Consider the following 15,509-nt stretch of genomic DNA (forward strand, 5'->3'; position numbering starts at 1 on the left):
AATAAGTTTAAAAGTAGCCAAGTAAAGTCTCTTTTGGTTATTTGGGTAGAGATAGATGATAGCACCTTTTTCCCCTCTTCCTTACTGGTAGGGCAATCTTCTCTTATGGCCTTTCCTCCCCCCCCCCCCCCCCCGAAAATAGCACAATCAAGCCACTTTCTGATCCATTCATTTCTGTAAGTAGGGAGAATCCAGAGGTTGCCCCCTCCTATTCGAGGTTTTTCCTCGCACCACAAGCACCCAACCCACTCCCCATTGCTAGGAGCCTCGCCCTCTTGACTTGATATGTCAAGAAGACTACAACCGATAGTGGATCACCTTGAGTCATAAGAAAGTGTTAACAAAAAGGACCAGGATCTTTCAGGTAACCAAAGAACTAAAAGTCGACTTTAGTAGTCCTTTCGTCACTTCCATTTTATTCTGTAATTTCTCACTATATCAGTTTCTTTCCTTTTCTTTTTATTTTCCGGCATCAACTCCCTTTTTTCCTTTGCTATAGAATAATGAATTAAATCTCATGACAAATGTGTGTCTCGGTGGAGCAAATAAAATAAAGTAAAAGAAAAGATCTGGGCCCAGAAAAGTTGAAGAGCAGCTTGTCACCTTCTGGCTAGTAGATGGGGGATTGACTCTTTTCTGCAAGGATAGTGAAAAGAATCCTCGACAGTGCCCTACTTTCCAACCAAAATCGACGTGTTTTAAAGGCTCGTGCAATCCTTCTTATTGTTGTTTATACTTCTTTTTTCATCAAAGTTTTAAGCTTTTTGTAGCTTTTGATTTTCAGGAAAAAGTGGCTCGACACTCTGGTGCCATTCCTATTCAAGAAGATATACATCCTCCAAAAGATAATTCCATCGTCAACTTCCAGAAGTATACATCAAGGAGAAGGGGCTTAGGGGATGAAATTGAACCATGTTTGCCGATAAGCGAACGTCATAAATGTGGCAGTGGGGACCTGCATTCGCACAGCCCCTATTGCTGGGTAAAAAAAATAAAGATGAATTTCATATGAAAAGAATGTCACTTTAAAAAGTATTTCATTTACTCCTGGAGTAAAATATGCATCAACTCAATCAATACAGAGGAAAAACTAAAAGGTCAAGCATTTCACAAATAAATGCTATAATAGCATTTCCTGTTTCCTGCTCCTGTTTATGTTGTGTTATGTGAGAGGAAGCGGATAATACAAAATGGTAGACGGCACAACATCGGATGTCGGTAGATGCTGTTGTCAAAGTTTTCTCTCATTTCTACTTTCTGCAGGACAAGATTCTTTTGGCTAGCGCACTCCAATACATGCATCAAGAGTCAAGACAGTAAACAGTAATTAGTGCCATGTCTTCCGACCTTGAAATCCAGCTACAAAGTGCATTCTGTTTTTTCACGATTCTTGCCCTGAGAGAGTATCATGGTTTACCCTTAATCATCAATGCACGTTTCTTCTGGTAATCTGAAGCTTAAACAAAACATAGCCTGCAAAACCAAAGGAAAACAACAGCTTCAGGGGCATAAAGATAGAATAATAACCGTGAATCAAAACAATACGAATGCTGTGCTCCAAAGAGGTCGAGTCTATTGAGCTTGTACCTTATTTGGAGCAACATCTCTAACCCTGTGAAATACAGAGCTTTGTATTCTGGCTCCCAGGGCAGACTCTGCAACCTGCAAATCAACAAATTGAGATCACCACGGACATACAAGCAAATGTAGACTAGCTGAACTAAAGGCTAAAGGATGGGAATAAGTACAATGTAAAGGTAGATCTCCGTAGCACTATAAGGAGAAAATAGACTAGTAAGTATTAACTGAGCAGTTTAACCAGCTTGACCTGTGATATACTACCCAGATATCGAATACTATGCAAGCTACAACATGATTCATAGATTTAGTCAATCTAGTTATTCAAGGACTTGGTAAACATGAAAACAATGTGTGTTAATCAACTACCACTTTGTATTAGTGCATCTGTAATTTATTAACCCATTGAGATTCCCCAAGAACTTTCCTATTTCAGTTTTGCTACTAAAGATGCAAATCGTTTCATGTCAAGCACGTGTTCCATTTTATTATGATCCGAGTACATTTCAAATAATCTTGCGGGCAGCAATTATTGAGGAAATGTATAAAGCTTTACTGCAATCCTGCAACGTTAGCCCATACACTATTACCAATCTTTGGTATAGTAGTCTCGCAGTGGATTATTCTTATCAAATTCACACTTAGATAAACAATCTCGAGGGCCTTATCCTGTAACAACTTAAATTAATTAAAAGAAAACCAAATGTTGATTGTTAAACCAAATACAAAGTATTCACATCACAGCTAATTGATATGCTTATCCTCATTTGTTTTTTTTAAGATTAAGACGTCTGAATCTGAATACACATCTTGAATATCAAAATCTTGAATATTAAGATGTGTATTAAGATTAACACATCTGAATCTGAATATACATCTGAATATTAAGATGTGTATTAAGATTTGAATACTAAATGATTAAGACATTTTGTTTTTTAACATTTGAATATATAAAATTCATCTTTATTTGAAAATGGGCAAAGGGTCAAATATATCCTTGTACTTTACAAAAATGTCTAGATATACCCTATGTTTGAAATTTGGCTCAATAGTGTCCTTGCCGTTAATCTTTAGGGCTAAAATTACCCCTAGTCACTAACGTGGCTTCCGATTAACACTAATTAGTCCTGTGCTAATTAGCACCAATTAGCCACGTGGCCTTTTGTCAAACTCTCCCTCTATTTCATTTTTATTTTTCTCTTTAGCAAAAACCTTACCTCTTTTCTCCCGTTTCCTCTCTGAAAATATCAAAAACCCTTATAGACAAGATTTGATTCAATGATTAATACAGGTAATAGAATACAAATTTATGGCATGGAAAGAGGAAAATAGAATGAGGGAAGACTGTTTTCATACGAAAGAAGCCATTGTGCTGGATAAGTTTATGTAATTATTCTTAAATTTCTCATTTTCAATTTTATAAATTTTTGTGAAGAAATTGGTATATTTATTTAGTGGGTTTCTAAGATAACTGTAATTTGCCAAAGTTTTCTTTTCTTTTTTATGAAAGAAACTTATTCAATACTTTGTTGGGTTGGTTAGTTTATTGTAACTGTCTTAAATTAATTTTCTTTGATGAAGAATGGTTCAAGAATTTGTTGGATTTGTAAAAAATTCAAGATTAATGGAAGAGAGAGGTTGGAACACACAATGGCGGCTGCTTCTCTGAAATAGTATGCAATGGAAATTCCATTCCAAGCTATTAGATTTCTTCATTTACTAGATTCTTGCTTAGTTTTTTTTTTTAAATCTAAATTTGTTAGTTGGTTCTTTGCCGTAGGAGGTTGGATTTATTTGGCAACAATGAAGAGAAGGTGTGGATGATAAGGGGCGGGGGGAGGGTAGGAAGGTAGTGTAAAAGAAACCAGCTATGGCAAAGGGAAGTCCTCTATAGAGTATAGAGGAAGGGAAATAACTGATTTGGTAAAAATAAGGAAGATGTTCGTAGGAGGGTTAAAGAGTTTGGATTAAAAATTTAAAACTAAAATTAAGCCATATGGCAGTCATAGATGTTAACCCAATTGATTAGAGGCTAATTAGTCTTTAATAGTGAACGGTTAGTGACTAGGGGTATTTTTAGCCGTAAAGTTTAACAGCAAGGGTATTATTGAGCCAATCTTTAAACGGATGGTATATCTAGACATTTTTCTAAAAGTACAGGGGTATATTTAGCCCTTTTCCCTTTGAAAATTAATAAACATAAAATTCAAATAAAATACTAATTAATGTAATATTCTATCAATAATCTCTCTCTCTCTCTCTCTCTCTCTCTCTATATATATATATATATATATATATATATATATATATATATATATATCTCTAATGTAATATTCTATCAATAATCTCTCTCTCTCTCTCTCTCTCTCTCTCTCTCTCTCTCTCTAGATATATATATATATATATAGGTGGTGGTTTTGGTTAATGGTGGTAGTTCTGGGTAATAGCTAGTGGTGATTGGTAGTGATGGCGATTATAGTTGAGGATGGTGGTGGTGGGTGGTGATAGTTAATAATAGTGGGTGGTGGTGGTGGTTGCGATTGAGAAAGGTGATGGTGGGTGGTGGTAGTTTATAATGGTGGACAGTGCCGGCTGGTTGTTGATGGTGATAGGGTGGTTAGTTGTGGTAGTTGAGATGGATAAGTGTGCTTGTGGTTGAGAATGGTGGTGGTGGGGTGGGTGGCATGGTAGTAGTTGATAATGGTACGCAGTGACCCCAATTAATAATGAATGTGGATGATAGCATCTTAATGAAATTAAGTCTGTTTTAGATCTTAATCATCTTAATCATACAGACGTGTTCAGACCCATTAAGTGGATGTGAAGTAAAAACACAAACACACTTAATGATTAAGATCTAAATGATTAAGATTCAGATTTTAAAAACAAATACACTGAGATCTAAAGGATTAAGATTCAGACCTCCATTAAGTGCAACAAATGAGGCCTTATGAGACAATAAAATAGCAGACAAGCACACAACCAATTTCTGAATTTCAAGATGCTGCTCAGGGATCATAAAAGCATGAGAAAATAACTGGAGAGTGAGCAAGTCTTGTTTGCAAACTGAAATGCAAAGTCAAAGTACAACAAATTAATCAAAGTAGAACAAATTAACTTTTAAACTAGGAATTACCGAAATTATGTAGTCTTCGGTTTCGCTTGCCCGCATGAAGCAATAGCAATGAATCCAGGGTAAAGATCCATTCCAGTATCCCCTTCTGATAAGGCCTCTAAAGGCATCTAGGGAACAGAAAGCAATTATTAATTGCCTTCATGTTATAATACATTAGCAAATATCATTGTCTGACGACAAGCCAACACATTTTCTGTTTAACCGCAGGTTGTAGAAAACAGAAGATAATTTCCAGGAAAATGCACCCATAAAACACAGCTATAACCTGCTGGCTTAGAGTAATATCAGTTCTATTTTTATCACAGAAGGAGGTGCCTTTGTTGAACAAGAGAATGCTAAATACAACAAATGGACTTGACTTGCACGGTTTATTGCATCAAAAACTAGATAACCTGAAAATGAGGTTAATACATCATAACATGAGCTGATGACCAGCAAACATATATGGTTTGAAAACATTTACTTTTCCCTTTTGTTTCAGAGGACAAGATTGGTTCTGACTCTTGGGCACCAGTCCATTAACATATCTCCAAAAGAAAAACATGTTTCCGGGCTTTGACCCAAAGTTGGTGATGCTGGAAGCCATGGGCAAGCTTCTCACATTTCCCTCCTTACGGCAGTTTGTAAATTGGTTGGATTCTAAAATTAGGACACAAAGTTAAAACATTTCCACTCATGCTTAAAACACCATCAGAAATATCCCCAGATTCTTGCATGATAATCTACATATGGTATTAGAAAGAGACATTCAGAAACATGGACAAAGACAGCTAACAAGAAAATAACTGTTGACCACAGTTAAGAGATATGCATGTTTGGAGGGAGAAATAATCATAGTAGATTTACCAAGAAACTCCAAAGCAGAAGCTGGTAGGTTCATGATCACATGATCCACATGCTCCCAGGGCTTTGTATTCAATGACTCAAAACCCTTCATTCTCTTATTTGGTCCTCTTTTTTTCCTACCAGCAACAGAAACACCATCATTGACAGCAGATCTGCATTCTCCCTCTAGTGCACCAAATGAGCAAATTTAGTTATTTGTGTTCAAAGCATCTCAAAAGCATGGTATTCACACATACACTGGGTTCAGCATTTTGGACATGAATAAACAGAAAACTAACTCTTAAATATGCACATAACTGATTATCACAAAGCACACTAGAGCATTTATCATTTCTTTGCCAGCCCAGCCCCACCTTCTTGAGAACTCTCAGAACGTCTTTTCACGGAAGTTACACTCACAGCTGCCACCATAGATGAATCACCAAGTCCTGCAATGTTGCATGAAGTTTTCTCTTGTACTTCTTTGACCTCATCTGCAGGGGTAGTCCAGATTAACAAATGAAATGCTTTGGGGGTAAGATAACCAGTATACAGCTGAATAATTCACGCACAGTCTTTAGATGGTGTCTCCCCATCTGCTTGGCCACTGGGTTTCTCAGAGAAATCAGCATCAGCTTCGGCATTGCTTCCGTTACAGGGTACGGTCATGAGGTGAGAAATAAATTTCCTTGCATCCATATTGTATGGGTAAACTAGATGATCAACCTTGTTGATTTCGGCATTAATTTTCAGATAACAAATGCTATCTGGGTTCAAATCATTTGCATACACTACACATTCTTTCTGCGCTGCTGGTATAGTAAAAGGACCAATGCCAGCAAACATATCACATATGGTCTCCCCTGCCTGGAACTGTGAGACCAGCCTTAAATGCTCATGTTCCAATCTAGAATTCCAATACACCAAGCTATAATCAAGCTTGAAAGTTGATCCATATTGCTTCACTTCTGTGACCATATCATCTTTCCCAGCCAGTATCTCAAATTTTGGCACACGAAATTCATTGGTAATGGTTCCAACTTTATTCACAACTGTCTGGATCCTGGGGTAGTTTTTCTGGAAGGATCAGGAATGAATAACTTGGTCAAATTAAGAAAAGGATCGGTGACTTGGGAAAGGCAGAAACAGGGTAGAATTCTCTCATTAAAAGAAACTGAAACCATGATAGAAATATTATCACATGGATGCCTGGAGATAAAGTGAAGGAGATGGAAGGGAGCAGCTTGGCCCTAATGCAGATGAGGTAAAATCAAGTGTCCGGCACCAAATCTTAGGTTAAAGAAAAGCAATTTCTTAAGAAGGAAAGATCTTTGTTTAGGGACAAAAAACAAGTATCTCATTCTTATCAATTAGTTCCATCAAAAATATTAAGGTGAAGAAATTAAATCTGATGCAAAACATTTACATTGCACTATAGCAGAGACTCATGCATAAGAGGGGAAAGCCAAGTGTATGCTGATTCCTTTTTTAGACATAGCTAAATGGAAGACGCATTCATTAAGGACATAAATTAGAAAACATACATCATAAATAACTTTGCCGATTACATCCTTGTAAGGAAGAAGCTCATCAGTTATATTTAAATGAGCAATGTGACCTGCAGAAATATCACCTCAATTATTTAGGGACCTCAGTTGAAAGAACAGTGTGTTGAAAATTCTGACTTCGAATTAAAGAAGGTACAGAAATTGAGCAAGGAAGAGAGATGTACAATGAAGATTCTCTAAAACCTATAAAGAAAGCATAGAAAAGATAAAGAGAGAAAAATGATGCATTGAAATACTTAACTATTGTCTCAAATGATGATGGTACTTCAAGGCCAGGGGGAAGAATCTGCTTTAATATATGATCTGCAATGTAGCAATTGGTGAAAATAAAGCAACTAGTCATGTGAATCACAATTATTGGATTTGAAACCAACATCTAAATATAACCTATCTGTAATGGTCGTAAAGTTTATAACTTTGTATTGCATGTCTTCTTAGGTCAGTTATATTCTAAAGGACAAGAAGATTGCATATTTTGTGTGATAATGACACGACATTGATGGAGGTGTAAATGGAATGCCAAAACTAAAAGTATCAGGTATACATATATATCATATATGGTACGCTTAACATGACTTTTATGCACATGAATATAAGCTGATGAACAAAGAAATGGTGATGGTAAATAAAAGAAATGCAACTAAGAGCAAGGATCACAAATGAGAGCACTATTGTATTTTAGATTATTTGCTTCCTAGTTCACCTGTTGCAAGTCCCCCACACCTCTCCTCAATTTTTCAAGTTCAATTTGTTTGGATTAACAAAGGACACAAGAATATACGAAGGGTCAAAAGTAGATGCCTCTACAACCATGTTAAAGGGTAAAAATGATGAGACACAATTTCACTTAAATGCCTACTTTACAAATGATATTTTTGGCAGGTTATGAAATATTTAAAATAAAACAGAGGTGCTAACCTAACAAATAAAACAACTTACCAAACTACTACAAGAAATATAATGTAGGAGGTTATTGACTATAGCTCACACCAGCTCGCAATAAGGTCATACACAACACAATCTTACAGTTTAGAGAGTTAGGAGGCTGAAGTTTTACCATCGTGATCAAAACAAAAATGCTTTGCCACCGTGAATAATCATTTTGACCGATAGCACCACTGCCACTGCCAGAATGGACGGTAACTAAAAATTGCGATTAAGGGTATAGTTATTTCCTTTCTCAGTATAACAAATTTTAATGGTTTTGAACCGTTAAATACAACAACAACAACAACAACAACAACAATAAAAAAAACCCGGTGAGTTCCCACAAGTGGGGTCTGGGAAGGGTAGTATGTATGCAGACTTTACCCCTACCCTAGGAGGGAAGAGACGTTGTTTCTGATAGCCCATCGGCTAAAGACGAGATGAAAAGAAGCAATGGTAACCAGTGGTAACAACAACAAGATATTAGGAAAACTGAAGCGAAAGAATGCAATCAAACAATAGGTAGTACCAACAATCCAAGAATAAAGAGATACCCTACTAACACTAATACTACCGGTCTGAGAAAGAAAAAGAGAAACGCTTGACTGCCTACTAACCTTCCATCCTAATTCTCAGCCTCCACACCATCCTATCAAGAGTCATGTCCTCAGTAAGCTCCAGCTACGCCATGTCTTGCCTAATCACCTCTCTCCAATACCTTTTTGGCCTACCTCTACCCCTTCTCATACCCACCAAGGTCAATCTCTCGCACCTCCTAACTGGGGCATCTGTGCTTTTCCTCTTCACATGTCCCAATCATCTTAGCGTCGCCTCACGCATCTTATCCTCCACGGGAGCCACTCCTACCTTTTCCCGAATAACTTCATTCTTAATCTTATCTAGCCTGGTATGGCCGCACATCCATCTCAACATCCTCATTTCAGCTACTTTCATCCCCTGAACATGAGAGTTCTTGACTATCCAACAATCTGCCCCGTGCAACATAGTTGATCTAACCACCACTTTGTAGAACTTACCTTTTAAGTTTTAGTGGAACATTCTGATCACACAAGACCTTGAGTCGAGGGTCTATCGGAAACAGTCTCTTTATCTCTATAAGGTAGGGGTAAGGTCTGCGTACACACTACCCATACCCTATTTATGGGAATACAGTAGGTTTTTGTTGTTGTTGTTGTTGTTGTATTCTTATAAAAACAAAACACCGGAAGCAAGCCTCCATTTCATCCACTCTGCTCCAATACAATGTGTGATATCCTCATCAATCTCCCAATTTTTCTGTATTACTAATCCAAAGTACTTGAAACTATCTCTCTTGGGGATGACCTGTGTATCAAGCCTCACATCCATGTCTGCTTCCTAGGTTACGTCGCTGAACTTACACTCCAAGTATTTTGTCTTGGTCCTGCTTTAGGGGTGGGCATCGGTCCGGTTGTGAATGTTATCGGTTCGGCATATTGATTTTCCGTTTATAAATATGTTAAACCGATAACAAAACCGATAAGATATCGGTTTGTCGGTTATCGATCCTTATCGGTTCGGTTATCGATTTACCCGATAAGAATAAAAAATATCCAAAAAAATTCATGTTTATATTATAGAAATCGTGATCATACTTCTAAGAGAAAGGAACTGAATTTTAGCTCATAAAAAAAGATGGATTAAATTTCAACTTTAAAAAAGAAAATTTTCTTTAATTTACATTTGAAAATCCCAATATTATCTCAATTTTTAAAGTTAAGTTAGTAGGAGTAAGGAATAAGACATTCAACAATCTAATCTTACTAACTATCTCACTGCGAGCGGGCATAATGAATAGGAAAATAATAAAATCCTAATCTTGTAAATACTAAAGAATCAGTGCAACAAAAGAAACAAATAGAAAAACTAAAAATCTAAACAATTAATTCTTTAAAGTATAAAACTAAAAATCTTAACTGAAGAATTAAGATGAGAAATTTAGAAAAGTTTAAAACTTACTCTAAGGATTAAGGTTTGAAAATGAAGAGTAACTGCCGAGAGAATTGAGAGGCTGAAACCATAAGGTGGCTTTATATACTTAGTGAGCAAAATAATAATTTTGTTAAAACTTATTGGGCTATCGGTTAAACCGTTAATAAAATTGGGCAAACCGAGACTCGAACCGATAACCCAATAGTCAAATAACATTAAATCGTTATCGAACCATTTACCCAATAACCCGATATCGATAACCCAATAACATTTTATCGGTTATACCTGATATATGTCCAGCCCTATCCTGCTTAACTTGAAACCTTTAGACTTTAGGGTCTGTCGCCATACCTCCAGCCTCTCGATAACACCACCTCGCGTCTAGTCAATCGGAACTATGTCATCTGCAAATAATATACACCATAGCACCTCCACTTGAATGTGTCGCCTCAGTACGTCCATTGCCAAGGAAAGAAAAAACGGACTAAGGGTCGATCCCTGGTGCAACCCTATCACAACAGGGAAGTGTTCTGAGTCTCCTCCCACTGTCCTTACTCGAGTCTTAACTCCATCATACATGTCCTTAATCACCCTAATGTAGGCTACAAGCACACCTATAGCCTTTAAACATCTCCAAAAAACCTCTCTCGGTACTTTGTCGTATGCTTTCTCTAGGTCAATGAACATCATATGCAAGTCCTTCATTTCCCTATACTACTACTCCACTTACTAGGTGAATGGCTTCTGTAGTCGAACGACCTGGCATGAAATCGAATTGGTTCTTAGAAATAGACAACACTCCTTCTCAACTTTTCTTCTACCACCCTCCCAAACATTCATTGTATAGCTTAACAGCTTGATACGCCTATAGTTGTTGCAATTTTGGATATCAACCTCGTTCTTGTACAACAAAATCATCGTACTCCACCTCCATTCTTCGAGCATCTTCTTCGTTCTAAAAATGATGTTAAACAACCCAGTGAGCCACTCCAAGCCTGCCCTACCCGCGTTTTTCAAGAATTCCACAGGAATTTTGTCTAGCCTGGTCGCTCTACCCCAGCTCATTCTACGCATAGCCCCCTCGACCTCCTCAACTCTTATGCGCCTACAGAATCTAAAATCTCGACCACTCTTGGAGTGCTCCAAATCACCTAGCACAATGTTCATATTCCCCTCTTCATTCAAGAGTTTATGGAAGTACGATTGCCATCTTCACCTAATGTGTCTCTTCCATCAAAACTCTGCTCTCTCGTCTTTGATGCACTTTTACTTTGATGCATTTCACTCGACATAGAATACACAATTTTAGTGCCTTTCTATTTTCGCAGGATACACAACTTTCAGCGCCTTTCAACAATTTCCTTTTATTAAGGTGAGCAACATTTTGCAATAGTAACGGAATACGCAAGATGTTCCCAAACTAAGCTTTAAAATCATTCTTGTTCTGCAAACATTAATGATAATTTGTATCCACTATGATTTTGGTTAAAATGACTATCACCTCAGAAAAGTTTATATAATTTCAGAAAGAATATACAGAATGAATGGGAGAGAAAAGAGGAGACAATTATTTAAGCTAGAATCCGGACTATTCAAGTCAAATGGATTGCAGTATTGCAAAAGAAAGATGTACAATATCAGGAACTGTCAAAAGCTAATAGGACTCATAGTTCAACTCATAGTGGAGGACTAATCGCTTACCTGCACTCCAATAAGAATAATCAAGTGTCAGCAAATAGGGAGCAACTTCAAACTGACACAGGCCTTTTAGTTCAGCAAGCTTTTGTGCAGGAATATCAGACAAGTCTGTATCATAATTGGCCAAACAAGTAGGCAAGTTAGCAAAAAGAAGTTGATGACAGTGGTCAGAATGTACCAGTGTTCAATATAAATTTGAATCTCAGACATCCAAAGTTAGTAACAGTGGCTCCCAGGATGAGACTAGACAGAAAATGAATAGAAGCCACAAGTAACATAAACGGATGACGAGTCCTCTTAATGAACTAGTTACTGAGTCACAAAGTTGCTTAAGAATAATGTATGAAAAAAAATTCATACAGCCAATACTTGGTTGAGAACAATATATGACACAGAAAATATCAACACACAACCTTGCTATTGCAAGCAGAGAGTTGCCAGCGGAAGTATTACACTATATATCAGAAATTCCTATAGTCAGAGCCCATGACCTATCTTGAATTGTCTGGATAGGAACTAAAGCATTAGTATATGCTCCTTAACGCAAAATAATACCAACAATCACCTTCAAAAGAAAAGGAAGAAAACAATAATAAAACTGATAAGAAATGTCTGTCCCAAGAGCTTTCTGCTTTCTAAGTGTTTTCATGGATGAAGCAGGAAAAAAACATGATAGGCAAAGAAAAGTCAATTCCGAAGATCACATCTGATCAAGAATGGGAAGAGGCAGAAATGAGCTTCCTGTCTAGATTTCTAAATCAAGGAATGGATCAATGGAATGAACTATAAACCCACATTATCTTGCCCGAGCTGGTAAAAAATGCGATAAATTTAAGCTTGATTTGAGCCAACAGCAATCTAGTTAACCAACAAGATGCAAAACTTTCATCAAAGTGAATCAAGATATTCTGATTCGTTGCTTTATGTTTGACAACTCTTTAGTTGTTTCTCTTTTCTTCTTTATGGGTCTGCATAGAAGAGTACATACTATTGCAAGGATGTCCCTGTAGCAGATCTTGTTTTCCAAGTCATGACATAAAATGAGAATGCTCATGCTCAGGTTTTTCATGCATGACAGAAGTTATCTCAAATCTCAACAGCCAAGAAATTTCCATTTACAGCAGAAATCAGGGGGATATGTTCCTAGACTATCTGTCATAAAGTAACATATTCATTTACCTGGTCTTTTGACTTTTTCAGAGAAAATCATGAACCTGGTTTTTTCATTTGTTGGATCCTCAGTGATAGGCTTTAAGCGTGGCCTGTCAAATAAATGCCTACAAGAAATGATCTTTCATCACCAGCAGCGGAAAAAAGAGTTAAAGGTAAATGAGACACTCAACAAAGGAGATACCACCAAAATATTTGATGTTTAGCATTTTTTGTAGAAGGTGTGGTGCTCTAGAGCAGTAAATATAACAAAGGAGACACTCAACAAAGGAGATACCACCAAAATATTTGATGTTTAGCATTTTTTGTAGAAGGTGTGGTGCTCTAGAGCAGTAAATATAACAATAAATACAGTTGCAAGCCAAAAAGTGATCTTTCAAACAACATCTAATATGAGTTTCAGATATGTGACTTTTCACAAGACTTTGTACTGTAAATTAAAGGAGAATTCACCAATAGATGGGAGAAAAGCGAGTTCCAAATATGAGTCCGTGTACATTAAGGCTTTTCAATTAATTAAATTGGAATATAGAGAAGACATGAACTGTGCGATTTACTCACAAGAATCAAGCATCTAATATAAGGCATGTTCTAACTTGTTCGTAAATTTAGCAGAGGAATATCATCGAACGCCTACACAGTTATCAAGGATCACCTTCATGTCATATACTTTACTTTTATTTTGACAAGGAAAACAATGTTTATATGATAATTTGTCTAGCAAAAAAGTTAATCTAAAAGGAAGGATAATCCATACCCATGGAGTATTCTCATGGCAGCCTTGCAATGCTCCCGAGGAATCCTAAGTGCCCATAGTTTCAGGTGCATGTCGAACTTGCTCTCCTCCAATTCCACCATTTTGCGCGATAATTATTAGTGATACTAGTGGAGGTCCACACAAAGAGAAGTGGTGAAAGTGCTTTTAGGAACAAATTAACCAACACTAGGAAGAATTCAAATTCGATCTGGGGTTTTAGGGTTTTGTATTGAGCAGAAATGGAGATGGAAGTGGAGGGAACAAATAGGCCGGAAAAGCAGAGAGGGTCAGCTCGGCCCATTTATTTGAGCCCATTAAATTCTTATCAAAAGAATGTCCTTAAAGCCCAAATGTTTTTATTATTTTAGCAAACTTTCCATTAGAAATTCATATCTACATCTACAAATCACAATGGATCATGATACCAACTTCCCAAGGAAAACCCAAGAAAAATTGTGTGCTAATTGTATATTAACACCCATAATATCGAAGAATTAATCCAAATAGTCGCTCATCCAATTACTTAAACTAAAAATAGTCGGTGGAGGTATAATATATGTGTTTACCCCCAAAAACGGATAACAATTGAATTTATACGCAGTTTTAAGGATACGTGATATAACTTGGCACAAATTAAGAAGACAAATTAATATTGAAATTGACAATAGAAGAATAAATGCAAACCACATGTATCGAATTGCATTGGCCCTCGAGTTTGACCACCTTCGAACCAAAGATATTTCAACTGAAGTATGAACAGGCTAATAGAGTAACAAGATAATAAAAGCTAGAAAGTGTCAGTATATTGCTTTATGTTGCGTTGATATGATGCGTTTTACAAATGATCTGACCCCCTTTATATAGTAGGGGTGTCCTACTTTTGGTACAATTCAATATAAGGTAAAAATCCTATGATTTGCTAATTATTCGGCCCCTCCTTGATACGCGCCGAGATTTTTGCCATGATTTACAACCGATCGCGGATACTTCATCTTTCTGTTATCCAGCTTGGTAAATTTTCCTCGATCTCGCCTGATCTCGATTTTGCCTGGTCCCGGGGTCGGACCTCACCTTGGTTCGATATAATTCGCGGTCGAACTCTAACCAATCATATTCCAGTCTCGATTGGTCACATTAGGGGCGAACCCGGTTTTGACCGTATATAGATAGTCCCCTCATTTCTCGAAGAAAAGATGACGAGAAACGATATGAACTTCCAAATCCCGTCTCGATGGACCATGATGTAAGCGACGAACCCGACTATGATGTAAGTGACAAATGGATATCGAAACGTCCCGTCGGTCGAGTTATCAAGGCATTAAATGCCTGTCAGTCACTAGTCAGCCACTACCGGTTCTGAACCGTCACCAACAAGCTATAAGTACCCTAGCTTTTCCTCATTCAAACTTTACATTCAAAGCTCCTCCTATTCTTGTTTTTTCTTCAAAAATCCCTTTGCTTTGCAACTCTTGCACCCAAATTTCTTGAACTTTCATCAAACTGCATACCATCTTAATTCTCTTTTCTTCTATTCTTCAATGGCGAAAACTTCTAAGACCGTACCGCAAAAGGAGGCCGCTTCTTCATCACGACCGGCCGGTGGCGGGGCTGCGACGGAACCTCACCCTGAGGAATTCGTTCTAGCAGGGTGCCCTACTGTTGTCGATTTTAAGGTTGAAAAGACCTCCTCGGTACTAGGTCGATGTGAGCCGGTCTCGAGGTACCTATGCACAATCACCGATGGTCTCCTCACCAAGGTTAAAGAGGAATGCAACTGGGTCAATAAGCATGTGGTGGTTCTTTCGCCCGAGGAATCGATGACTACCCACGTGGAGGATTTTCTAAGTGTTTACACTTATCCCTTCACGTTGGGTCCCTT

General features: G+C 37.4%; 1 protein-coding gene across 5 annotated transcripts; it reads right to left on the reverse strand.

The window, feature by feature from the left end:
* Positions 1–1,020: 1,020 nt before the first annotated feature.
* LOC104104467 (tRNA (guanine(37)-N1)-methyltransferase 2) lies at positions 1,021–13,923 on the reverse strand. 5 transcript variants are annotated; one of them, XM_009612556.4, is made up of 11 exons: positions 13,631–13,922; positions 12,883–12,980; positions 11,707–11,811; positions 7,348–7,410; positions 7,084–7,157; positions 6,112–6,616; positions 5,914–6,033; positions 5,561–5,725; positions 4,715–4,821; positions 1,588–1,662; positions 1,021–1,473 (listed from the first exon to the last, which is right to left on the reverse strand). In XM_009612556.4, exons 1-11 carry the CDS (start codon positions 13,729–13,731, stop codon positions 1,420–1,422), a joined length of 1,467 nt encoding a protein of 488 aa, XP_009610851.1. In that variant the 5' UTR covers positions 13,732–13,922; the 3' UTR covers positions 1,021–1,419. The 5 variants fall into 5 exon arrangements, with proteins under 5 accessions (XP_009610851.1, XP_070031068.1, XP_009610853.1 ...); XM_070174967.1 differs by lacking the exon at positions 4,715–4,821 and having other exon boundaries at positions 13,631–13,923; XM_009612558.4 differs by lacking the exon at positions 11,707–11,811.
* Positions 13,924–15,509: the final 1,586 nt, after the last annotated feature.

This window comes from Nicotiana tomentosiformis, chromosome 5, assembly GCF_000390325.3.
Source record: "Nicotiana tomentosiformis chromosome 5, ASM39032v3, whole genome shotgun sequence".
Lineage (NCBI taxonomy): Eukaryota > Viridiplantae > Streptophyta > Magnoliopsida > Solanales > Solanaceae > Nicotiana > Nicotiana tomentosiformis.